This window comes from Procambarus clarkii, chromosome 10 (assembly GCF_040958095.1).
Source record: "Procambarus clarkii isolate CNS0578487 chromosome 10, FALCON_Pclarkii_2.0, whole genome shotgun sequence".
Classification (NCBI taxonomy): Eukaryota; Metazoa; Arthropoda; class Malacostraca; order Decapoda; family Cambaridae; genus Procambarus; species Procambarus clarkii.
Genome location: NC_091159.1, coordinates 49,693,962 through 49,719,789, shown reverse-complemented (window position 1 = coordinate 49,719,789; position 25,828 = coordinate 49,693,962). Strand labels below are relative to the sequence as shown.

General features: G+C 45.5%; 1 protein-coding gene across 1 annotated transcript in view; it reads right to left on the bottom strand.

Annotated features, from left to right (window-relative positions):
- The window catches only part of LOC123753090 (adipokinetic hormone/corazonin-related peptide receptor variant I), a gene marked incomplete at its 5' end in the record, with an annotated part of 83,073 nt that overhangs the window by 21,918 nt on the left and 35,327 nt on the right, over positions 1-25,828 (bottom strand). Inside the window, 2 exons of the mRNA XM_069322389.1 lie at positions 3,230-3,389; positions 10,864-11,071. Of these exons, the coding sequence (XP_069178490.1) occupies positions 3,230-3,389; positions 10,864-11,071 (368 nt within the window). The remainder of the gene's footprint in view (positions 1-3,229; positions 3,390-10,863; positions 11,072-25,828) is intronic.

Below are 25,828 nucleotides of genomic sequence, written 5' to 3'. Positions count from 1 at the left end.
AGAGAGGCGAAAGGTGTATTTTTGAAGATATCCTATTTTGATAACACACACACACACACACACACACACAAACACACACACACACACACACACACACACACACACACACACACACACACACACACACACACACTGGGGACAGGAGAAATGGGACAGGAGTCATTGCTGTAAACAACCGATAGCTGGAAAGGCGGGATCCAAGAGTCAAGTGCTCGATCCTGCAAGCACAAATAGGTGAGTACACACACACACACATGTGGGTACACCCACATGAGCCTCATGTGCAAGTACCCACATGAGCCACAGAGACGTTATAGAAGGAACTTTTTCAGTGTCAGAGTAGTTAACAGATAGAATGCATTAGGAAGTGATGTGGTGGAGGTACACACACACACACACACACACACACACACACACACACACACACACACACACACACACACACACACACACACACACACACACACACACACACACACAGCCTCTCCATTTCACGCATTCAAAGCATACTAATTAACTATTAATTCAGCCTCTGACAACTTCAGACAGGCTGGAAAAAGCCCAGCTGAGCCACCTAGCGGCAGGAACCTCAAACAACCCAACTCCTCGATCCCCACACACACAAAGAAAACAAGAATCAGGGTGACAGAAAATGGGAAGCAGCTATGAGTCTACCTCACACGGGCTCACCATAGCCCGTGCTACTTGCAACTTTGTTCCAGGTAGCGAATCTTTAACAACAACAACCACAACTGGAAGCAGGAAATTCTAGAGAGCTCAACCCGTCCACCTAGTAACACGTCGCAATTTTGACGTATACTCTAAGGCCAAAAACTGTCGAACTAGAAAATGATAGCGGCTTGCGAAATTGACAGACTGGCCCGTTTTCTGTTTTGGGTCCTCTGGTAGGTTAGGATAAGGGGGGACTTTAATCCGACAGTTTCTTGACGTTGCGAAGCCTTAAGAGGACAGGCTGGAGAGCTACTTGAAACCCCAAATATCAAGACAAGGAACTTGATAATGGCCCTGGACGGACCGAAACATCGTCGTCTCCTCATCTTCTGGTGTGTGTGGTTTAAAGTCTTCAAAAATACCTGTTAGGCTCACCTGGATAGTTTCGTCACCGAAGAGACCACCTGGAACGCCCTCCAGGAGGCACCTTGAGCTACTTTCAACTTCAGAAGTCACCTAGAACACCTTCTAGGAAGCACTTGAGACACTTACATCTAAGGAAGTCACCTAGAACACCCTCCAGGAAGCACTTGAGACACTTACATCTAAGGAAGTCACCTAGAACACCCTCCAGGAAGCACTTGAGACACTTTTACCAAAGGAAGTCACCTAGAACACCCTCCAGGAAGCACTTGAGACACTTACATCTAAGGAAGTCACCTAGAACACCCTCCCGGAAGCACTTGAGACACTTACATCTAAGGAAGTCACCTAGAACACCCTCCCGGAAGCACTTGAGACACTAACATCTAAGGAAGTCACCTAGAACACCCTCCAGGAAGTACTTGAGACACATCTAAGGAAGTCACCTAGAACACCCTCCCGGAAGCACTTGAGACACTAACATCTAAGGAAGTCACCTAGAACACCCTCCAGGAAGCACTTGAGACACATCTAAGGAAGTCACCTAGAACACCCTCCAGGAAGTACTTCGGGGCCTTTTGGAGAGCTTCATCTCCTACTGACATCAACTACAACAATCACAGCTTCCATGAAGCAAAGAGACCACAGGAACACACACACATCGGAAGACAGAAGAGTTAGGGCGGACATGATCACCACATTCAAGATTCTCAAGAGAACTGTTAGGGTTGATAAAGACAGGCTATTTAACACGAGGGGCACACGCACTAGGGAACACAGGTGGAAACTGAGTGCCCAAATGAGCCACAGAGATATTAGAAAGAACTTTTTTAGTGTCAAGAGTGGTTGACAAATGGAATGCATTAGGGGGTGATGTGGTGGAGGCTGACTCCATACACAGTTTCAAGTGTAGATGTGATAGAGCCCAATAGGCTCAGGAACCTGTACACCTGTTGATTGACGGTTGAGAGGCGGGACCAAAGAGCCAGAGCTCAATCCCCCGCAAGGACAATTAGGTGAGTACACACATATAGTAAATGATGAGAAATGGGGTTACAGGAAGATAAGAGAATATCTGGGAGAAGTGCAGTGGGAAGAAGAACTAAGAGGAAAAACAGTGCAAGATATGATGAACTTAGACAAGTGGAAATGCAAGGAGGTTATCTTGAGGTTATCTTGAGATGATTTCGGGGCTTTAGTGTCCCCGCGGCCCGGTCCTCGACCAGGCCTCCACCCCCAGGAAGCAGCCCGTGACAGCTGACTAACACCCAGGTACCTATTTTACTGCTAGGTAACAGGGGCATAGGGTGAAAGAAACTCTGCCCATTGTTTCTCGCCGGCGCCTGGGATCGAACCCAGGACCACAGGATCACAAGTCCCGAAGATAGTTATATACCCACAGTAAATTAAATAATAGCAGGGAATATAAAAACCCATTAGGTGCAACTGAGCCAGGAATTAATACATTAATATAAGAAGAGTATCAGAAAGGAATTATGAAAACGATATTGTAATGACAGCGAAAAAGCAACCTTAATTACAACATAGTCATATAAGAAAGAAAGTGTCGGTGAACGACCAAGTGACAAGACTAAGGAAAACTGAAGGGGCATGTACAGAAAGTGACAAGGAAATATGCGAAGTACTGAATGCCAGTTTGCATGGAGTGTTCACAACCAAGCCTGAGTGGCTCCCATTGTTAGAAGAGGAGATGACCCAAGATTAGAGACCAACGGAGATAGAGGATATAGAGGTGACAATATTGGAGGAAATGATGAAACAGTTGACAACACTGGATGCAACTAAAGCAGTTAGACCAGACAAAGACTTGAACAAGTTGCTGAGATGGTCAGAGAGAGGGCTACTGGAGTTCAACACGAACAAGTGTAAAGTTATGGAAATGGGATTAGGTGACAGGAGACCAAAGGGACAGTACACAATGAAGGGGAACTGCCTACCTGCGACGATTCGAGAAAGGGACCTGGGAGTGGATGTGACACAAACTCACCACAAACCCCCATCAACATCCCCCCTCCCCCCCATCACCCCCCTTCCTCCCCCCTCCACCCCCTCCCCACCAGGACTCCCGTTACAGCGAACGCCTTACCAGAACGACCCCACCAGGACGACGTACCAGAGAGTGGCGAGGGCGTAGGGCGTCCAACACCAGACGAAGGCCATGACGATGATGAAGGTCATTCGTAGGGTCCTCGTTCGAGCCCTCTCGATGTTGGACATGTTGCTACGACGCAGCTGGAGCCGGCCATGATACCTCTCTTCCCGCGAGCAATCATCTGTCAGAGGCACATATAAGGAGGACTCCAAGGCGCGGTATATATATATATATATATATATATATATATATATATATATATATATATATATATATATATATATATATATATATATATATATATGTCGTACCTAGTAGCCAGAACGCACTTCTCAGCCTACTATGTAAGGCTCGATTTGCCTAATAAGCCAAGTTTTCGTGAATTAATATATTTTTTCGATTTTTTTTCGTAAGAAATGATAAAGCTACCCATTTCATTATGTATGAGGTCAATTTTTTTTTTATTGGAGTTAAAATTAACGTAGATATATGACCGAACCTAACCAACCCTACCTAACCTAACCTAACCTATCTTTATAGGTTAGGTTAGGTTAGGTAGCCGGAAAAGTTAGGTTAGGTTAGGTTAGGTAGGTTAGGTAGTCGAAAAACAATTAATTCATGAAAACTTGGCTTATTAGGCAAATCGGGCCTTGCATAGTAGGCTGAGAAGTGCGTTCTGGCTACTAGGTACGACATATATATATATATATATATATATATATATATATATATATATATATATATATATATATATATATATATATGTATATATATATATATATATATATATATATATATATATATATATATATATATATATATATATATATATATATATATAGGAACTCAGGTAAATTAAACATTTTAACTTGGCAATAATAGAACATTTAAATTGGCCAAGAGAGAGAGAGAGAGAGAGAGAGAGAGAGAGAGAGAGAGAGAGAGAGAGAGAGAGAGAGAGAGAGAGAGAGAGAGAGAGAGCATAACCAATAAATTAATAAATGTACTCAACTAATATAGTCAGTGTTCATTAGGTCATTCATAGTGCTCGTGGCTAGTTATCGGGTGGGATAACAACCCGTCCTCACACTAGGCTGGTTAAAGCGGCGGCCGTGCTCCCCAGACACATTCATCAAATTTTAACATACTGTGTAAAATTGGTTTGTTTTCGTATTTAAATATTATCATACATACAATTTCTATGTATATTTATGCGTTGGTTAGGTTAGGTATTTAGGTTCTGTTGGCGATTATTTGTATTTGAAGTACGTGGTTGAATGTAATGTGACTATCAGGGGGAAAGTGCCAAGCCATTAAGACTATAGCACTGGGAAGGGGTCAGGATAAGGATGTAGGATGAGACGGACGGAGGGAAGGAATGGTGGCCAACCACTTGGACGGTCGGGGATTGAACGCCGACCTGCATGAAGCGAGACCGTCGCTCTAACGGCCAGCCCAAGTGGTTGGACGCATTTATAGAATTGTGGTTCGAACAGAGGATGTAAGCGAAGCACTTATTGCGCACGTGTTCGGACGTCATCCGAACGTCCGAACACATTCGGACGTGTTTCAATGTAAATGCTTCACCCACGTACTACAAATACAAATAATCGCCAACAGAACCTAAACACCTAACCTAACCTAACCTAACCTAACCTAACCTAACCTAACCTAACCTAACCTAACCTAACCTAACCTAACCTAACCTATGCCTATAGATGCACAAACATGCTAATATATTATAATATTATTTTATATTTGAGAAAATTCCCGTTATGAATGAACAGCATGTTGACATTTATGAATGGGTCTGTGTGTGGGGTCGACCGCTGGATGGAATGGACTTGAGTCGAGGACGGGTTGCATCAGAGCGGCATCGACAAGCCGAATTTAGGCACGTAACTATCTCTTATCTCTAAAGTGGCGCTCACTCTTGAGACGCGTTCTCATTGGCTGAGACTCGCAGCTATTAGTGTGCTCTGATAGGCGCAAGCTTTCTAGACCTTTCTGATTGGGCAGATTTGATTCGACTCATCTACGGTGCATGAAACGACTGTTGCGTGGTCCCTTAACAACTTTCTTTGGCAGATCTTAAACCTCGCAGGTTTAAGATCTGCCAAAGATCTTATCCTCACAGCTCACAGAGCCAGCTATATCCTCACAACTCACAGAGCCAGTTATATCCTCACAGCTCACAGAGCCAGTTATATCCTCACAGCTCACAGAGCCAGCTATATCCTCACAGGTCACAGAGCCAGCTATATCCTCACAGCTCACAGAGCCAGCTATGTCCTCACAACTCACAGAGCCAGTTATATCCTCACAGCTCACAGAGCCAGCTATATCCTCACAGGTCACAGAGCCAGCTATATCCTCACAGCTCACAGAGCCGGCTATGTCCTCACAGCTCACAGAGCCAGCTATATCCTCACAGCTCACAAAGCCAGCTGTTATCCTCACAGCTCACAAAGCCAGCTGTTATCCTCACAGCTCACAGAACCAGCTATATCCTCACAGCTCACAGAGCCAGCTGTTATCCTCACAGCTCACAGAGCCAGCTGTTATCCTCACAACTCACAGAGCTACCAATATCCTCACAACTCACAGAGCTACCAATATCCTCACAGCTCACAGAGCCAGCTATATCCTCACAGCTCACAGAGCTACCAATATCCTCACAGCTCACAGAGCCAGCTATATCCTCACGGCTCACAGAGCCGGCTATGTCCTCACAGCTCACAGAGCCAGCTATATCCTCACAGCTCACAGAGTTACCAATATCCTCACAGCTCACAGAGCCAGCTATATCCTCACGGCTCACAGAGCTACCAATATCCTCACAGCTCACAGAGCTACCAATATCCTCACAGCTCACAGAACCAGCTATATCCTCACAGCTCACAGAGCCAGCTGATATCCCCACAGCTCACAGAGCCAGCTGTTATCCTCACAGCTCACAGAGCCAGCTGTTATCCTCACAGCTCACAGAGCTACCAATATCCTCACAGCTCACAGAGCTACCAATATCCTCACAGCTCACAGAGCTACCAATATCCTCACAGCTCACAGAGCTACCAATATCCTCACAGCTCACAGAGCTACCAATATCCTCACAGCTCACAGAGCTACCAATATCCTCACAGCTCACAGAGCTACCAATATCCTCACAGCTCACAGAGCTACCAATATCCTCACAGCTCACAGAGCTACCAATATCCTCACGGCTCACAGAGCTACCAATATCCTCACGGCTCACAGAGCTACCAATATCCTCACAGCTCACAGAGCTACCAATATCCTCACGGCTCACAGAGCTACCAATATCCTCACAGCTCACAGAGCTACCAATATCCTCACGGCTCACAGAGCTACCAATATCCTCACAGCTCACAGAGCTACCAATATCCTCACGGCTCACAGAGCTACCAATATCCTCACAGCTCACAGAGCTACCAATATCCTCACAGCTCACAGAGCTACCAATATCCTCACAGCTCACAGAGCTACCAATATCCTCACAGCTCACAGAGCTACCAATATCCTCACAGCTCACAGAGCTACCAATATCCTCACAGCTCACAGAGCTACCAATATCCTCACAGCTCACAGAGCTACCAATATCCTCACGGCTCACAGAGCTACCAATATCCTCACGGCTCACAGAGCTACCAATATCCTCACGGCTCACAGAGCTACCAATATCCTCACGGCTCACAGAGCTACCAATATCCTCACGGCTCACAGAGCTACCAATATCCTCACGGCTCACAGAGCTACCAATATCCTCACGGCTCACAGAGCTACCAATATCCTCACGGCTCACAGAGCTACCAATATCCTCACGGCTCACAGAGCTACCAATATCCTCACAGCTCACAGAGCTACCAATATCCTCACAGCTCACAGAGCTACCAATATCCTCACAGCTCACAGAGCTACCAATATCCTCACAGCTCACAGAGCTACCAATATCCTCACAGCTCACAGAGCTACCAATATCCTCACAGCTCACAGAGCTACCAATATCCTCACAGCTCACAGAGCTACCAATATCCTCACAGCTCACAGAGCTACCAATATCCTCACAGCTCACAGAGCTACCAATATCCTCACAGCTCACAGAGCTACCAATATCCTCACAGCTCACAGAGCTACCAATATCCTCACAGCTCACAGAGCTACCAATATCCTCACAGCTCACAGAGCTACCAATATCCTCACAGCTCACAGAGCTACCAATATCCTCACAGCTCACAGAGCTACCAATATCCTCACAGCTCACAGAGCTACCAATATCCTCACAGCTCACAGAGCTACCAATATCCTCACAGCTCACAGAGCTACCAATATCCTCACAGCTCACAGAGCTACCAATATCCTCACAGCTCACAGAGCTACCAATATCCTCACAGCTCACAGAGCTACCAATATCCTCACAGCTCACAGAGCTACCAATATCCTCACAGCTCACAGAGCTACCAATATCCTCACAGCTCACAGAGCTACCAATATCCTCACAGCTCACAGAGCTACCAATATCCTCACAGCTCACAGAGCTACCAATATCCTCACAGCTCACAGAGCTACCAATATCCTCACAGCTCACAGAGCTACCAATATCCTCACAGCTCACAGAGCTACCAATATCCTCACAGCTCACAAAACCATCCATTTACCTAAAAACAAAATTCTTACAACATTTCCCTATATAAAAAAAATCTGATTTCCTAACTATATATAAAATTTAAATCACTTTAATCACCCTGATCTAATTTATGTAATTTTTTTTTAATTTAGTCTTCTTTCAAAATGATACATTCCCCAAATTGATCACACTGCTCACTTGTTTGGATTATATATATATATATATATATATATATATATATATATATATATATATATATATATATATATATATATATATATATATATATATATATATATATATATATATATATATATATATATATATATATATATATTTTAATAATTTGTATTTATCGAAAATGTGAAATTTCAATATTCCTCCTGACAATGATGAATTAATTAGCATAATGGGGCCTCCAGTATCACACAAGGGGCCCTAAGTTTGACACTTCAAAAAGGTAGCGATGAAATTGATACTGAAATGGTTTTTCGGCGCCATTTTTAGTAATAGGTCATATCACTTGACAGCAATTTCCCAGACTGTCGGAGAGGGTTTTATGAAATTGTAAAATTGCCGCAAAGAAGGGAGTTTATTGGGCCGCGTCACTCATCCTGTGAGTGAAATAACCCGATTGTGATAGTATTGGGCAGTGTCACTCACCCTGTGAGTGAAAATAACCCGATTGTGATAGTATTGGGCCGCGTCACTCATCTTGTGAGTGAAATAACCCGATTGTGATAGTATTGGGCAGCGTCACTCACCCTGTGAGTGAAAATAACCCGATTGTGATAGTATTGGGCCGCGTCACTCATCTTGTGAGTGAAAAACACCCAATTGTGATATTATTGGGCCGCGTCACTCATCCTGTGAGTGAAAAACACCCAATTGTGATAGTATTGGGCCGCGTCACTCATCCTGTGAGTGAAAATAACCCAATTGTGATAGTATTGGGCAGCGTCACTCATCCTGTGAGTGAAAAAACCCAATTGTGATAGAATTGGGCAGCGTCACTCATCCTGTGAGTGAAAATAACCCAATTGTGATAGTATTGGGCAGCGTCACTCATCTTGTGAGTGAAAATAACCCAATTGTGATAGTATTGGGCAGCATTAATCATCCTGCGAGTGACTATATCGCTCAGTTTGGAGCCCTTTACTGATTAATCAACGTCTCTTCCACCTGCCTACCTACCTTCCCTCTCCTTCCCTCTCCTTCCCTCTCCTTCCCTCTCCTTCCCTCTCCTTCCCTCTATCTAACGTAATCTGTCCAACTTTTACCCTCTAAACAGACAAACATAAAACTTGAGAGGTTATTGACCTCTATGTCCTCCTTCGCTGCTTCCCCGTTTGGACGTGTTTATTATTCTCCTTTTTATCTCTTCCTTCTTCTCTGTTTTGACTTTCAACTTATCTTTTATCTCTATCTCTGTCTGTCTGTCTCTCTGTCTCTGTCTGTCTCTGTCTCTATCTCTCTCTCTCTCTCTCTCTCTCTCTCTCTCTCTCTCTCTCTCTCTCTCTCTCTCTCTCTCTCTCTCTCTCTCTCTCTCTCTCTCTCTCTCTCTCTCTCTCTCTCTCTCTCTCTCCCTCCCTCTCTCTCTCTCTTTTCTGTTTTTTTCCATCTTTCGCCTTTCATTTTTCCTTATTATTTCGCTTAGTCCTTTCCCTCTTTCTATCCCTCTCTCTCACGTTTCACTCTGCCTCTCCTATCCATTTTTATCCTCCCTCTTATCCCCCCTATCCTTCTCCCTATCTCCGGAAACTCGCCCACGCCTCTCCTCAAAATGAAAGCCAAAGCGGTTTAGAGACATATTTGCTGGAGTGAAATTTGATATATCATATTTCATATAAACGATATATCATATAAACCGTATCATATTTATAGTTATTTTTGCATCCAATATATATAAATATGATACGGTTTAATTAATTTACAAGTGGTAGTGCCGCGTGGGGGGTTCGAAGCTGGCTGCCTGTCGTACCTGGTTTCTGATATCTTTCTATTTCTTTCATAATTAATATCTAATATACACATATTTCTTAGTTTCTGGCTAACACTCGCTATATCTCACACCTCGAACCATTCCCACCATCACAGCCTCTCCAGTCACTTGTCGCTCGCCATGACCACGCCCTTGAAGCTATAGGGTCGAAGATCAGGACCTTCCGCTCGCCCGAGAGCACGTCGCATTATTGACGTATTCTCTACCTAAGGGCCAACAAAATTGCCGTAATAGAAAATGGAAAATGGAAAAATTTCGGCTCGCGAAATTGACATATTGTCCACTTTTTTTTTTTTTTTTTTTGAGGGGGAGGGGGGGTTTCAAGTGGGTTAGTATAAGGGCATTTTAGTACGACGGTTTCTAGACGTTGGGGACCTTAGGAGTAAGGGGCTGGTTGTGGAACTCACTAATTGGTCGAGGAAAGCAATTTTACAAGTTTTGTTGTGTAACTGTTTTACCGAAATTGTTATAAAATTAGTGTTGTTGAGTTGTTTTGTTCTTCAATTATACATTTGAGAGAGAGAGTGAGAGAGAGAGAGAGAGAGAGAGAGAGAGAGAGAGAGAGAGAGAGAGAGAGAGAGAGAGAGAGAGAGAGAGAGAGAGAGAGAGAGAGAGAGAGAGAGAGAGAGAGAGAGAGAGAGAGAGAGAGAGAGAGAGAGAGAGAGAGAGAGAGAGAGAGAGAGAGAGAGAGAGAGAGAGAGAGAGAGAGAGAGAGAGAGAGAGGCAGACAGACAGACAGACAGACAGACAGAGAGACAGACAGACAGTCAGACAGACAGAGAGAGAGACAGACAGAGAGAGACAGAGAGAGAGAGAGACAGAGAGAGAGAGACAGAGAGAGAGAGAGAGAGAGACAGACAGACAGACAGACAGACAGACAGACAGACAGACAGACAGACAGACAGACAGACAGACAGACAGACAGACAGAGAGTGAGAGAGAGAGAGACACACACACACACACAGAAAGACAGACAGACAGACAGACCAACCCTTCCAGCATCCTTACGTTGCGTATCTCTACTCTTGCGACTGATCTCGAGGATGATGCGGGTGTAGGCGACGATGATGATGGAGAGAGGGATGAAGTAGAGGAACGAGATGCAGAAGATAGTGTACATCATCTCTCCGCCGTTCTTGCTATCGAAGAATCCAAAGGTCACACACTGGTAGAAGTCTGGCACCACTGGATGAGGCTGGACATTGAAGATCACGCTCTGTGTGGAAGTCAACCATTAATACAGTCATTAGTACCATTGTAATTATTAATGTTGCATTAGGCAATTTAAAAAAAATTGTTGTTTAGTAAATATTGAGGCTATGCAGAGGGCTCGAACTCTCGTCTGTAGACCCCCATTAGGCACATATTTGCTGCTTTCCCCCCTCCCTTCCACCTTGTTAGGGATTGTCTTCAGCAACAAGAGGTTGTTAGTGCGTTTAATTTGACACTTCAAGAGCCTGTTGAACTGATATGCGGACATCCGGGGCACACACACACACACACACACACACACACACACACACACACACACACACACACACACACACACACACACACACACACACACACACACACACACACACACACACACACACACACACACACACACACTACCAATCCACCATTCAGCATACGACTCTAAGGCATATACCAACACAACTCCCCGCTGAGAATTTTGTATGTGGTAATCATGTCTCCCCGAGCTCTTCTGTCTTCCAGTGTCATGTGGTACAGTTCCCGCAGCCTTTCCTCGTAACTCATGCCTCTTAGTTCTGGGACTAGCCTAGTGGCATACCTCTGAACTTTTTCCAGCTTCGTCTTGTGCTTGACAAGGTACGGGCTGCATGCGGGGGCTGCATACTCCAGGACTGGTCTTACATACGTGGTATACAAGGTTCTGAATGATTCCTTACACAGGTTTCAGCACTATCACCTCCTTAGGGAAGACAGCGTGAACACGTCTTCATTATATATCCTGAATATGATCGGTATACATTTATGCTCTCTTGAGTGTGATCGGCAGTATGCTTTAGACTCTATGTTCTTGTTCTTGTATGTTCTTGACTCTAGATTATGTCATGAACTCTAGAGTATATCAAGAACTCTAGAGTATATCAAGAACTCTAGAGTATGTCAAGAACTCTAGAGTATTTTCTGGAGTATGTTCTTGACTCTGGAGTATGTCTTTGACGCTAGAGTATCCTCTGGAGTATGTTCTTGACTCTAGAGTATGTTCTTGACTCTAGAGTATGTTCCCATAGAGTTTACTTGAAGGAAGGTGAGGGAGACAGGTGTGGTGACCCCCCCCCCCCTCCTACCATCACGACGCTGGGGCCGGGGTTAACGAGCAGTTGAGCAGTTAGTAACCACCATTGGCGGACCGTTGGTCACACGAGGTGTATATATATAGAGGTCAAGACCCGCCCTGGAGAAGTGGCCACCCTGAAGCCATCAACACAGCCACTCTCCTGGTCAACAAAGGTGTCCAGCAGCTGGACACCCTCATAAAGACTGTGAAGCAGTATCCTCCCCCGCGATAACAGCTTGATGGTTAATGCCCGTGCCACCTCTTGGGTGGCTAAATCTTTATCAATCAATCATCAATCGCCCTGGAGAGGTCAGTAAGCGTGTTGTTGTGGTGTAGGGAAGATCGCCCAATTGTGTCGTTAGCGGGTCACCCCCCCAGTGGACCGCGGATCAGTGCCTGGTCGTTCAGTCGTGCCCAGCTCGGCTTAGCCAATCAGGACGCGGCCTGAACACCCCCAACTATGGTGAGTACTTGAATTATTTGTTCCTTTGTTCAATCATCTTCATATAACTCCTCCTAATTCACAAGGATTATTTTGTGTGGAAAAAAAGTATATATATATATATATTTATCCCATGTGGTATCTACTCATCTACTTATGTGGTTTTCATGTGGTTTTTCATGTTGTATTAGGGATAATACAATGTGTATAACCGGTCCAGTATGAGGGATAATACAGTGTGTATAACTGGTTCAGTATGAGGGATAATACAGTGTGTATAACTGGTTCAGTATGAGGGATAATACAATGTGTATAACTGGTTCAGTATGAGGGATAATACAATGTGTATAACCGGTCCAGTATGAGGGATAATACAGTGTGTATAACTGGTTCAGTATGATTCATAATACAATGTGTATAACCGGTCCAGTATGAGGCATAATACAGTGTGTATAACCGGTCCAGTATGATTCATAATACAATGTGTATAACCGGTCCAGTATGAGGCATAATACAGTGTGTATAACTGGTCCAGTATGATTCATAATACAATGTGTATAACCGGTCCAGTATGAGGGATAATACAGTGTGTATAACCGGTCCAGTATGATTCATAATACAATGTGTATAACCGGTCCAGTATGAGGGATAATACAGTGTGTATAACCGGTCCAGTATGATTCATAATACAATGTGTATAACCGGTCCAGTATGAGGGATAATACAGTGTGTATAACCGGGGTCGTGTTGGAGAGCAAAAGTATGCGTTGTATCAGGCGGGAAATACATTATACACTATACTCTCCTGCCCTTTGTATTTTTTTTTATAGTTGCCATATTTAGAGTTGTGTATTTTTTATCATTTCTCTAAGCCCAATTGTTTTAAATAATTGCGAATTGTTTACGTAATTTTCTCGTAATTCTTGTGCAATTTGGTTCTATAGAAAATTTTCAGAAAATGTTTGGGGGAGGGGGGGGGGAGGGGTGTTGAATTGTTATTGTGGTTATCTTGAGGTTATCTTGAAATGATTTCGGGGCTTAGTGTCCCCGCGGCCCGGTCCTCGATCAGGCCTCCACTCCCAGGAAGCAACCTGTGACAGCTGACTAACTCCCAGGTACCTATTTACTGCTAGATAACAGGGGGGGGGGGCAGCATCAGGATGAAAGAAACTCAGCCCATTGTTTCTCGCCGGCGCCCGGGATCAAACCCGGGACCAGTTGTATGTCAGTTTTTTGCCATAAAATTGCCACACGATATCAATTATTGCCATATACCGCCACACCAAAAGAATCTCGACAATTATACCACGTCGCAACAGTTTGTTTGTGTCAACTATTTTGGTTTGTTTGTTTGTAACGTGATCTATTTGTTTGCACTGTTATGTATTTAATGTGAGCAAAATTGGTTAGGATTTTATATTTGATCTATTGGGAAGGTGGGAGGGGGGGGGGAAGGGGGGGGGAAGGGGGGGGGGAAGGGGGGGGGAGAGGGGGGGGGTTTAAAGGTAGGGAGGACAAACTCTTGCTTACATTCCCCCTGTTTGACTTTATAATTTATATTTATAAAGTATAAAAGTAATGTAAATGACTTTATAATTGATAAACTCACAGGGTTAAGTAATCGCTAAATGAGTGTTTCGTGGCGAGACCCAAGTGCTGAAGCCCAACCTCCCAACGACGGTGATTGCAAACATGCGCGCACACGCACGCACGCACAAAACCAGTATCTATGCGCTCACGCACACACGCACGCACAAAACCAGTATCTATGCGCTCACGCACACACGCACGCACAAAACCAGTATCTATGCGCTCACGCACACACGCACGCACAAAACCAGTATCTATGCGCTCACGCACACACGCACGCACAAAACCAGTATCTATGCGCTCACGCACACACGCACGCACAAAACCAGCATCTATGCGCTCACGCACACACGCACGCACAAAACCAGTATCTATGCGCTCACGCACACACGCACGCACAAAACCAGTATCTATGCGCTCACGCACACACGCACGCACAAAACCAGTATCTATGCGCTCACGCACACACGCACGCACAAAACCAGTATCTATGCGCTCACGCACACACGCACGCACAAAACCAGTATGTGTGTGTGTTGATATCATGCACACCTCTTCATGCAGATATCATGCTCTTCATGTTGATATCCTCAACCCCCTTCAGTTAAAACACCTTGACTGACCTGCGGTGACCTTCGTTAACCTGTAAAAGGTGTGTGTGTGTGTGGGGGGGGGGGGCGGAGTGTCACTCCACTAACGAGGTCACTCCACTAACGAGGTGGTTACGCATCTTATTAACCCCTCTAACACCATCTCTTAAACTGGTAGGATGATGGGCTGATAAAATATTCGTTCTTATATCTCACTAAGAAACATTTTTTTTTCCAAATCGAGGCATTCTTGCGTTGGTCTTACAAAGCAACTAGAGAACAAATTGGAGAACAAGAACGCAAGAGAGAGTATCGATGAACGAGAACACTTCAGTGGAATAAGACCCTCCCTAAAATATATATATATATATAGCATCTAATCTAATGGAAAATATCCGACAGAACGCATCCGTGAAAAATAATTTATCGGGTGAAGACCCACGAGTTGAGATCCGGTGAGAGAAAGGATTTAGAGAAAGAGATGCGAGAGAAAGCAAGGCAGCTGGAGGACTGAAGCTTCCCCCAAGAGAAAGGGACTCGGGGAAAGCCCTGATGAGGACTCTCAGGGTTGACTCCTTGACGTATTTGCATAATTAGATTCTTTGGGACCTCCGGAACGAGGGGTCAAGAGTCGGGTAGGAAAGAGTTTGTTTGTTCTGAGAGTAAGGTTTGTGATTCTGTGTCTGTGGGGGTTCTGTTTGGGGGTTCTGTGTACTCTCTCTCTACCTCCCACATTTCTTCCCCCTTCTCCCTCTATCTCTCCTCCTCTCTCTTTCTCTCTGTCTCTCCTCCCTCTTTTTCCCTCCCTCTCTTTCTTCTCTGTCTCTCTCTCAGTCCGTTTTCCCTCTTCAAATATGAGCCACACACACACACACACACACACACACACACACACACACACACACACACACACACACACACACACACACACACACACACACACACACACACACACACACACACACACACACACACACACACACACACATTCACACACCGAGAAGCAACAGAAGAATCCATGGTATAATAGGGCATGTATGGAAGCAAAGAAACTGAACAAAAGGGCGTGGAGGAACTTCCGGAATAACAGAACACCAGAAAGCAGAGAGAGATAGAGTCTCTCAAGGGAATCGACAGGGTAGATAAAGACAGGCTATTTAACACAAGGGGCACACGCACAAGGGGACACAAGTGGAAACTGAGTGCCCAAATGAGCCACAGAGATATTAGAAAGAACTTTTTTAGTGTCAGAGTGGTTGACAAATGGAATGCATTAGGAAGTGATGTGGTGGAGGCTGACTCCATACACAGTTTCAAGTGTAGATATGATAGAGCCCAATAGGCTCAGGAACCTGTACACCAGTTGATTGACGGTTGAGAAGCGGGACCAAAGAGCCAGAGCTCAACCCCCGCAAGCACAACTAGGTGAGTAACTAGGTGAGTACACACACACACACTCTTTATTACTAAATTGCGTCAGCCAACACATGCGAGGTCTATAGACAGTATTCACCTATGCAATCCCTCCATGTAAGCACACAGGAATTGCAATGGCATGTTGACAAACATTAAGGGGGGGGGGGGGCAACTCTGCATTGCATCAGTGTGAAAGAGAAAATGTAAACACAGCACTCATCCACGAAGTGAAAACATGGGTTTTTTCCCCGTTCGTGCTACGATTGGCGTCACTCATTTTCACATGAGTAACGATTCACTCATTCTCGCATGAATAACCAATCATAATGAGTGACTGTGGCAGAAGAGACATGACACATTATGTCTTGACTGACTCTTCTTACAAACGTTACAGCTAACAAAAACACCCAGATTTCGTACCAATTATCAATGACATATTTGATACAAGTATGATCACATGGTATCGAGCTGAAGTAATGACACCTAGAACACACAGACACTGATCTTTGACCAGAATTCGTGAAAGAGAACTGGGTATCTTCTTGAGGTTATCTTGAGATGATTTCGGGGCATTTTAGTGTTCCCGCGGCCCGGCCCTCGACCAGGCCTCCACCCCCAGGAAGCAGCCCGTGACAGCTGACTAACACCCAGGTACCTATTTTACTGCTAGGTAACAGATAGTGAATAGTGAACAGGATTGCAATATCTTTTTTGGCGCTCTGGGTAGAGAGGAATCTACTAGCACAGACGTTACCCTGGAACACGAACATAGAACAATGAAGATATCATGGATAATCTGATAAATATCAGTCAAAATAAGAAAGGTATTGATAAGATGTTTGATACCAATCCTTCCTGAAGAATCGAGACTAATTCCTGAAGTAAAGAATTTGGTTAGAATGACAGAATAGGCTCCCAATGGTCATCAACTTGCAACATCGAAGTCAAAAATGGCAAATTGATTGTTTCAAATTCATCGGATTATATATCAAGCGATGGTAACTACTTAATAGCCAGTTCGAAGACAGTTGTTAATGAAGACATTCAGGGAACGTGTCATGAACGTCAGCACTTAGGATAGGTTTGTTCAGCAACTTGGAAACTTTGTGAATTCAATCTGGTAGAAAAAGGATTTCTGGGGATATTCCAGGTGCTGATGTGGTATATTCCAGGAGCTGAGGTGGTATATTCCAGGTGCTGATGTGGTATATTCCAGGTGCTGATGTGGTATATTCCAGGTGCTGATGTGGTATATTCCAGGTGCTGATGTGGTATATTCCAGGTGCTGAGGTGGGATATTCCAGGAGCTGAGGTGGTATATTCCAGGTGCTGATGTGGTATATTCCAGGAGCTGAGGTGGTATATTCCAGGTGCTGAGGTGGTATATTCCAGGTGCTGATGTGGTATATTCCAGGTGCTGATGTGGTATATTCCAGGAGCTGAGGTGGTATATTCCAGGAGCTGAGGTGGTATATTCCAGGTGCTGAAGTGGTATATTCCAGGTGCTGATGTGGTATATTCCAGGAGCTGAGGTGGTATATTCCAGGTGCTGAAGTGGTATATTCCAGGTGCTGATGTGGTATATTCCAGGTGCTGATGTGGTATATTCCAGGTGCTGAAGTGGTATATTCCATATTCTTGACTGGACGCTTTATCTCTTTCTTCACATCTACAGTTTAATGCCATTTATGCTGAGCTAAACCTTTTTACCTCGTATCTCTCTCTCTCTCCCCCTATTTTGGTATATAATTTTGGATGCTGCCCCTTTTGAATGCTGTTTTTTGGGGGATGTTGACCCTTTTTTAATGACTCTTTTGAATGGCTTTTTATATATATATGTGCTAACCCTCTCGCCCATTTCTCAAGCATCCTCTTTCCTCCATGTCAGTCGGTTGCCCAAGAGAAGATTTTATAATTCTCACCATAATTCCCTCTTTTGTGGTCAAGTTCCTCCTTTTTGCCCCATACTTCCAGCTCCCTCAGTGCTGTATTGGATGGTCCAGTAAATACCCATTGGGTTAGGTTTTATTTACAGCTCTCTCTCTCTCTCTCTCTCTCTCTCTCTCTCTCTCTCTCTCTCTCTCTCTCTCTCTCTCTCTCTCTCTCTCTCTCTCTCTCTCTCTCTCTCTCTCTCTCTCTCTCTCTCTCTCTCTCTCTCTCTCTCTCTCTCTCTCTCTCTCTCTCTCTCTCTCTCTCTCTCTCTCTCTCTCTCTCTCTCTCTCTCTCTGTCTCTCTCTCTCTCTCCCTCTCTCTCTCTCTGTCTCTCTCTCTGTCTGTCTCTCTCTCTCTCTCTCTCTCTCTCTCTCTCTCTCTCTCTCTCTCTCTCTCTCTCTCTCTCTCTCTCTCTCTCTCTCTCTCTCTCTCTCTCTCTCTCTCTCTCTCTCTCTCTCTCTCTCTCTCTAGTGGACGTTTGACATAAAATTCAGTCATTACTTTCATCACAAAAGTACCCATGCCTTGACAGTCTCCAGATGGGGTAAAGCACAGTGTGAGTTAACCTAGAACAAGTTTACCTAGAACCACCCGAAGCTCTGCCGCAAATACCCATCCACCTCGCCAGAAAGACGTCTCAATAAAACGACTCTTGAGAGTCCCTCTGGGGCTCAATAATAACCTCTAGAGGAGCAATATAATTAAAGAACAACTTGACTTTCCTCTGCACCACTCGAGTTGACGTGCTCAGGCTTGACGGCACATTCACAAATCTTGTTCCACTTGACGGGAGAACGGAGAGTCCATTTTTGGTGAGTCTTTAATAGGAAACTGGGCCACAGAGGTCGGGGAGGGGGGGTGAGGGTAGGTGAAATAGGGTGAGGGAGGGAGAGAGAGAGAGAGAGAGAGAGAGAGAGAGAGAGAGAGAGAGAGAGAGAGAGAGAGAGAGAGAGAGAGAGAGAGAGAGAGAGAGAGAGAGAGAGAGAGAGAGAGAGAGAGAGAGAGAGAGAGATATGCACGGGGGGGGGATGAATAGGGTGAACAACCCAGCGGGTGTTCTTCATATTGCGGGGAGTTGTTCATGCTGTCACTATGGCGGTGTGTTCACTCACAGGATGAGTGGCGCTGCCCAATACTGTCACTATGGCGGTGTGTTCACTCACAGGATGAGTGGCGCTGCCCAATACTGTCACTATGGCGGTGTGTTCACTCACAGGATGAGTGGCGCTGCCCAATACTGTCACTATGGGGGTGTGTTCACTCACAGGATGAGTGGCGCTGCCCAATACTGTCACTATGGCGGTGTGTTCACTCACAGGATGAGTGGCGCTGCCCAATACTGTCACTATGGCGGTGTGTTCACTCACAGGATGAGTGGCGCTGCCCAATACTGTCACTATGGCGGTGTGTCCACTCACAGGGTGAGTGACGCTGCCCAATACTGTCACTATGGCGGTGTGTTCACTCACAGGGTGAGTGGCGCTGCCCAATACTGTCACTATGGCGGTGTGTCCACTCACAGGATGAGTGACGCTGCCCAATACTGTCACTATGGCAGCGTGTCCACTCACAGGATGAGTGACGCTGCCCAATACTGTCACTATGGCGGTGTGTCCACTCACAGGATGAGTGGCGCTGCCCAATACTGTCACTATGGCGGTGTGTCCACTCACAGGATGAGTGCCGCTGCCCAATACTGTCACTATGGCGGTGTGTCCACTCACAGGATGAGTGACGCTGCCCAATACTGTCACTATGGCGGTGTGTCCACTCACAGGGTGAGTGGCGCTGCCCAATACTGTCACTATGGCGGTGTGTCCACTCACAGGATGAGTGGCGCTGCCCAATACTGTCACTATGGCAGCGTGTCCACTCACAGGATGAGTGACGCTGCCCAATACTGTCACTATGGCGGCGTGTCCACTCACAGGATGAGTGACGCTGCCCAATACTGTCACAATGGCAGCGTGTCCACTCACAGGATGAGTGACGCTGCCCAATACTGTCACTATGGCAGCGTGTCCACTCACAGGATGAGTGACTATACCAGCCCTCCGACAGCAAAATGAAAAACATTAACCCACTAAACAGGCTGACGCCACCACCAACAAACTGGTTGATCTAAGAGGGAGCTGATATACCAGAATAATGCAATATTATCTTCTATCCAATTGGCCGTTATCTTGGCATCTCTGGATCCGCTTGCACCGACCATACTTACGCAAACAACTTGCTGTATCAGTCGAAAATTAATTCAGGGATTGCAAATTGCACATTGAAATTAATATTAATGGGGTCACCTGTATCAGATGTATTTGTGCAATGTTGAGTCGGGAAAACTATTTCATTTAAAATTTTAATTGATTGCCTGGTAATTGAATGTTAAAATATTTGTTTCACATTTTGATATGTTGCAAATTAGAAAATGAGATTGTGGGAATATCTGTATTAGAAAATTCCACAGGAAAAGGGGTAAATTTGCTTTAGAATATTTTAAATCTCATTTGAATTTTTTAAAATGGATTCTAATTTAGGTGTGTGTGTGTGCGTTCACCTAGTTGTGCTTGCGAGGGTTGAGCTCTGGCTCTTTCGGCCCGCCTCTCAACTGTCAATCAACTGTTTCTACTACTACCTTTTTTTTTTCCACACCACACACACACACACACACACACACACACACACATGTGTTTATAGAGAGGTTTATGACGAAAGATGAGCAAACAGCCCACAAAAATAGATGGCAACAACGACTCCGAGCTAGCCTCTCAGGAAGTCTCACCTCCCAGGTCACATCCCAGGTCACCTCCCAGACCACCTCCCAGGTCACCTCCCAGGTCGCATCCTCCCCAACTCAGCCCTCCTATACATCCCCCCTGCCTCAGCCTCCCAAAACCCCCCTGTCCCTTCCACATTTGCACCTCCACAACGATTCCCCTGCCCCTGCTACATCACACTTGTCAGCGACCCCAGTGGGTCAAGCCATGCCCTCCCCAAACCCACCTTCCCATCCCCCCTCCCCAAATACCCCTTCCTACTCCCCTGCCCCTTCTACCCCATTGACTTCAATTCCATCTACTCCATCCCAGCTTCCACTGCATCCCTCTTCCACTCACCCCCAAACCCCACCCAACCCTCACCCCTCCTATGCACCTCCAGCCCACATTTAACCCCCTCACCTTGTGACCCCCTAACACCTTCCCCCATCTCCCTCTTCCCCTCTTCTACCCCAAAACCCCCACCTACCCCCGATTCCCCCCTAACTAATATACCCTCTCTTCCACTCCCAGCACCCATGCTCCATTCTCATCTCAGCTCTCCGCCCTCAGTATCCCTCTTCCCCCCAACCTCTCAACCTCTATCTGACTCTCAGTCTCACTCTATTTCTCAACCCCCCTATGCTATTCAGACCCCTAACTTTCAGACCCATTATGCCCTTCCTACCCCCCTAGATGCCCAGACCCCATTCGCCTACCAGGCACTCCCAGGCACCCCCCTAGCACCCCCCCACTCACCCCCACAGCCCCCACTTGCCCCCCAGACACCCCCCAGTTCCCCCCAGACCCCTGGTGAAAGGGGGAACTCTGACACCCGAGTTTCCAAGAAGAGTCTCAAGGTTTGGTACACCAATGCTGATGGGGTAGCCAATAAAGCAGAAGAGATAAAAGAAAGAGTTAGTGAGGCAGACCCAGACATAGTGGCAATAGTGGAAACTAAAATAAATGGCATGATCTCGGATGCAATCTTTCCAGAGGGGTACCAGGTGATAAGAAAAGAAAGGACACAGAGACAGGGAGGAGGTGTGGCACTACTAATAAAGCGGAAATGGAAGTTTGATGAGCTGGAAAATCCGGGTACCAATGAAAGCACAAGCTTCATACATGGAACTCTGACAGTGGATGGGAAGAAGATTGTAATCTTGATACTCTACAATCCCCCACCAAACAGTAGAAGGCCCAGGCAGGAGTACGAGGACAGCAACAAGACATGTATGGATGAACTGCAGAGGGCAGCAACTTTAGCGCATAGAATGAGAGCGAAGCTGCTGGTCATGGGGGACCTAAATCACGGAGAGATAGATTGGGAAACGAGGAATCCCCATGGCGGGGAGGAGACCTGGGGAGCGAAGCTGGTAGACGTTATTGACAGGAATTTCCTAACACAGCATGTGAATGAAGATACTAGGGAAAGAGGAGGGGATACGCCCAGCCTATTAGATCTCATTATCACTCAGAATGTAGAAGACATCGAGCAGTTGGAACATGAAATACCACTAGGAGCTAGTGACCATTGTGTCCTAGTCTTTGACTACATGATGGAGCTTAAAATTGTGACCAAAGGACAAGAGGTCCGGGAAAGGAGACTTAATTACAGAAAAGGGGACTACAGAAGGATAAGGGACTACCTGGGAGAAGTGCAGTGGGAGGAAGAACTTAGAGGAAAAACAGTGCAAGGTATGATGAACCAAGTCATATTGAAATGCAAGGAGGCTGAAGATAGATTTATTCCAACAATAAAGGAAAAAAGCAGGAGGGAATATAATAACCCATGGTTTAATAGACAGTGTCAGGAAGCAAAGGTGAGAAGCAGGAGGGAGTGGAGGAAGTACAGAAGACAAAGGACAGAGGACAACAGGATTAGATGTAACAGAGCTAGGAATGATTACATTAACATAAGACGAGTGTCGGAAAGAAATTATGAGAACGATATTGCAGTCAAAGCGAAAAAGCAACCAAAATTACTACATAGCCATATAAGAAGGAAGATGTCGGTAAATGACCAAGTGACAAGACTGAGGAAAACAGAAGGGGCATATACAGAAAGCGACAAGGAAATCTGCGAGGTACTGAATGCAAAATTCCATGGAGTGTTCACAACCGAGCCTGAGCAGCTCCCATTGTTAGAAGAGATTACCCAAGATGAAAGACTATCAGATATAGAGGTGACAGCAGAGGATGTAATGAAACAGTTGACAACACTGGACGCAAATAAAGCTGTTGGACCAGACAAAGTATCACCGTGGATACTTAAAGAGGCAGCGCAGGCTCTCAGCGTGCCTCTGGCAATGATCTTTAATGAGTCACTTATGTCGGGAGAATTGCCCAGTTGCTGGAAGGAGGCAAATGTCGTACCGATTTTCAAAAAGGGTGATAGGGAGGAGGCACTTAACTACAGACCCGTATCACTGACAAGCATCCCCTGCAAAATACTTGAAAGAATAATTAGGCTAAGACTTGTTGAGCACCTGGAGAGCATTGGGTTTGTAAACAAGCACCAACATGGGTTCTGGACAGGGAAATCATGCCTAACAAACCTTTTAGAATTCTATGATAAAGTAACAAGGATAAGGCAGGACAGAGAAGGCTGGGCAGACTGCATATTTCTTGACTGCCAAAAGGCCTTTGATACGGTACCGCACATGAGACTGCTATACAAACTTGAGAGGCAGGCAGGAGTAAGCGGAAAGGCCCTAGTATGGGTGAAGAACTACCTAACAGGAAGGAGCCAGAGGGTAATGGTAAGGGGCGAAAAGTCGAACTGGCGAACAGTAACAAGTGGAGTACCTCAAGGATCGGTGCTGGGACCAATCCTCTTTCTAATTTACGTAAATGATATGTTTACAGGGGTGGAATCATACATGTCAATGTTTGCAGATGACGCAAAATTAATGAGAAGAGTTGTGACAGACGAAGATTGTAGGATCCTCCAAGAGGACTTAAACAGGCTGCAGAGATGGTCAGGGAAATGGCCACTGGAGTTTAACACCAGTAAATGTAAAGTTATGGAAATGGGATCAGGTGACAGGAGACCAAAGGGACAGTACACAATGAAGGGGAACAGTCTACCTGTAACGATTCGAGAAAGAGACCTGGGAGTGGATGTGACACCTAATCTAACTCCTGAGGCACATATAAATAGGATAACGACAGCAGCGTACTCTACACTGGCGAAAATTAGAACTTCATTCAGAAACCTAAATGAGGAAGCTTTTAGGGCGCTTTACACTGCCTACGTGAGACCCGTCTTAGAGTATGCCGCGCCATCATGGAGCCCCCACCTGAAGAAACACATAAAGAAACTGGAGAAGGTTCAGAGGTTTGCGACGAGGCTTGTCCCAGAGCTACGAGGGATGGGATATGAAGAGCGGCTGAAGGAACTGAACCTTACGACACTAGAGAAAAGAAGGGAGAGAGGAGATATGATAGGGACATATAAAATACTCAGGGGAATTGACAAAGTGGAAATAGATGAAATGTTCACACGTAATAATAACAGAACGAGGGGACATGGGTGGAAACTGGAAACTCAGATGAGTCACAGAGATGTTAGGAAGTTTTCTTTTAGCGTGAGAGTAGTGGAAAAATGGAATGCACTTGGGGAACAGGTTGTGGAAGCAAATACTATTCATACTTTTAAAACTAGGTATGATAGGGAAATGGGACAGGAGTCATTGCTGTAAACAACCGATAGCTAGAAAGGCGGGATCCAAGAGTCAATGCTCGATCCTGCAAGCACATATAGGTGAGTACATATAGGTGAGTACACACACACACACACACACACACACACACACACACACACACACACACGTTTCAAGTGTAGATATGATAGAGCCCAGTAGGCTCAGGAACCTGAACACCTGTTGATTGACAGTTGAGAGGCGGGACCAAAGAGCCAGAGCTCAACCCCTGCAAGCACAACTAGGTGAGTACACACACACACACACCAGGAAGCAGCCCGTGACAGCTGACTAACTCCCAGGTACCTATTTACTGCTAGGCAACAGGGGCATTGGATGAAAGAAACTCTGCCCATCGTTTCTCGCCAGCGCCCGGGATCGAACCCTGGACCACAGGATCACGTGTCCAGCGTGCTGTCCGCTCAGCCACCGGCTCCCATGAGCCCCGTGTGTGTGTACTCACCTAATTGTGTTTGCGGGGGTTGAGCTATCTCAACCGTGAGTAGTGAGTCTTACTATCGACTCACGACCAATTTCCTCTATCATATCTGCACTGCGTTTGCGTCCCGCCGGGGAACCGAACCCGGGTCCTAGAATTATGAGTCGAAGATGTTGACCACTGAACCGCGTGTGTGAATGCGCGCGCTAACTCGTATATTTTCGCGTGCGCGTGTGTGCGTGAGAACCCGCGTATATTCAACTAGAGTCGCGTGTTGCTCTGTAGTGAATAAGAAACTGCCCAAGAGTTTAGACCTCCTGTCTGGTCTATTGTGCCATCAACTGTGTAACTATGTCATTGACTCAAGTGAACTGGAAGACATCCTAATCGTTTATCTTACATTTGCTTATCCATTTTTAAGAAAAAAGAATGATAATTTGATTTATCATTAGTGTTTTCTAAGCTGCATATCTCACGAACCTTTTCCTCTGTGGTTGTGGATGATAGACAGTTGATATTTACGAATTCGTGAATTGAAACATGTGTCATATGTGGTGAAGCTGCCTGTAGCCTCATGAAACATGTGTCATATGTGGTGTAGCAGCCTGTAGCCTCATGAAACATGTGTCATATCTGGTGTAGCAGCCTGTAGCCTCATGAAACATGTGTCATATCTGGTGTAGCAGCCTGTAGCCTCATGAAACATGTGTCATATGTGGTGTAGCAGCCTGTAGCCTCATGAAACATGTGTAATATCTGGTGTAGCTGCCTGTAGCCTCATGAAACATGTGTAATATCT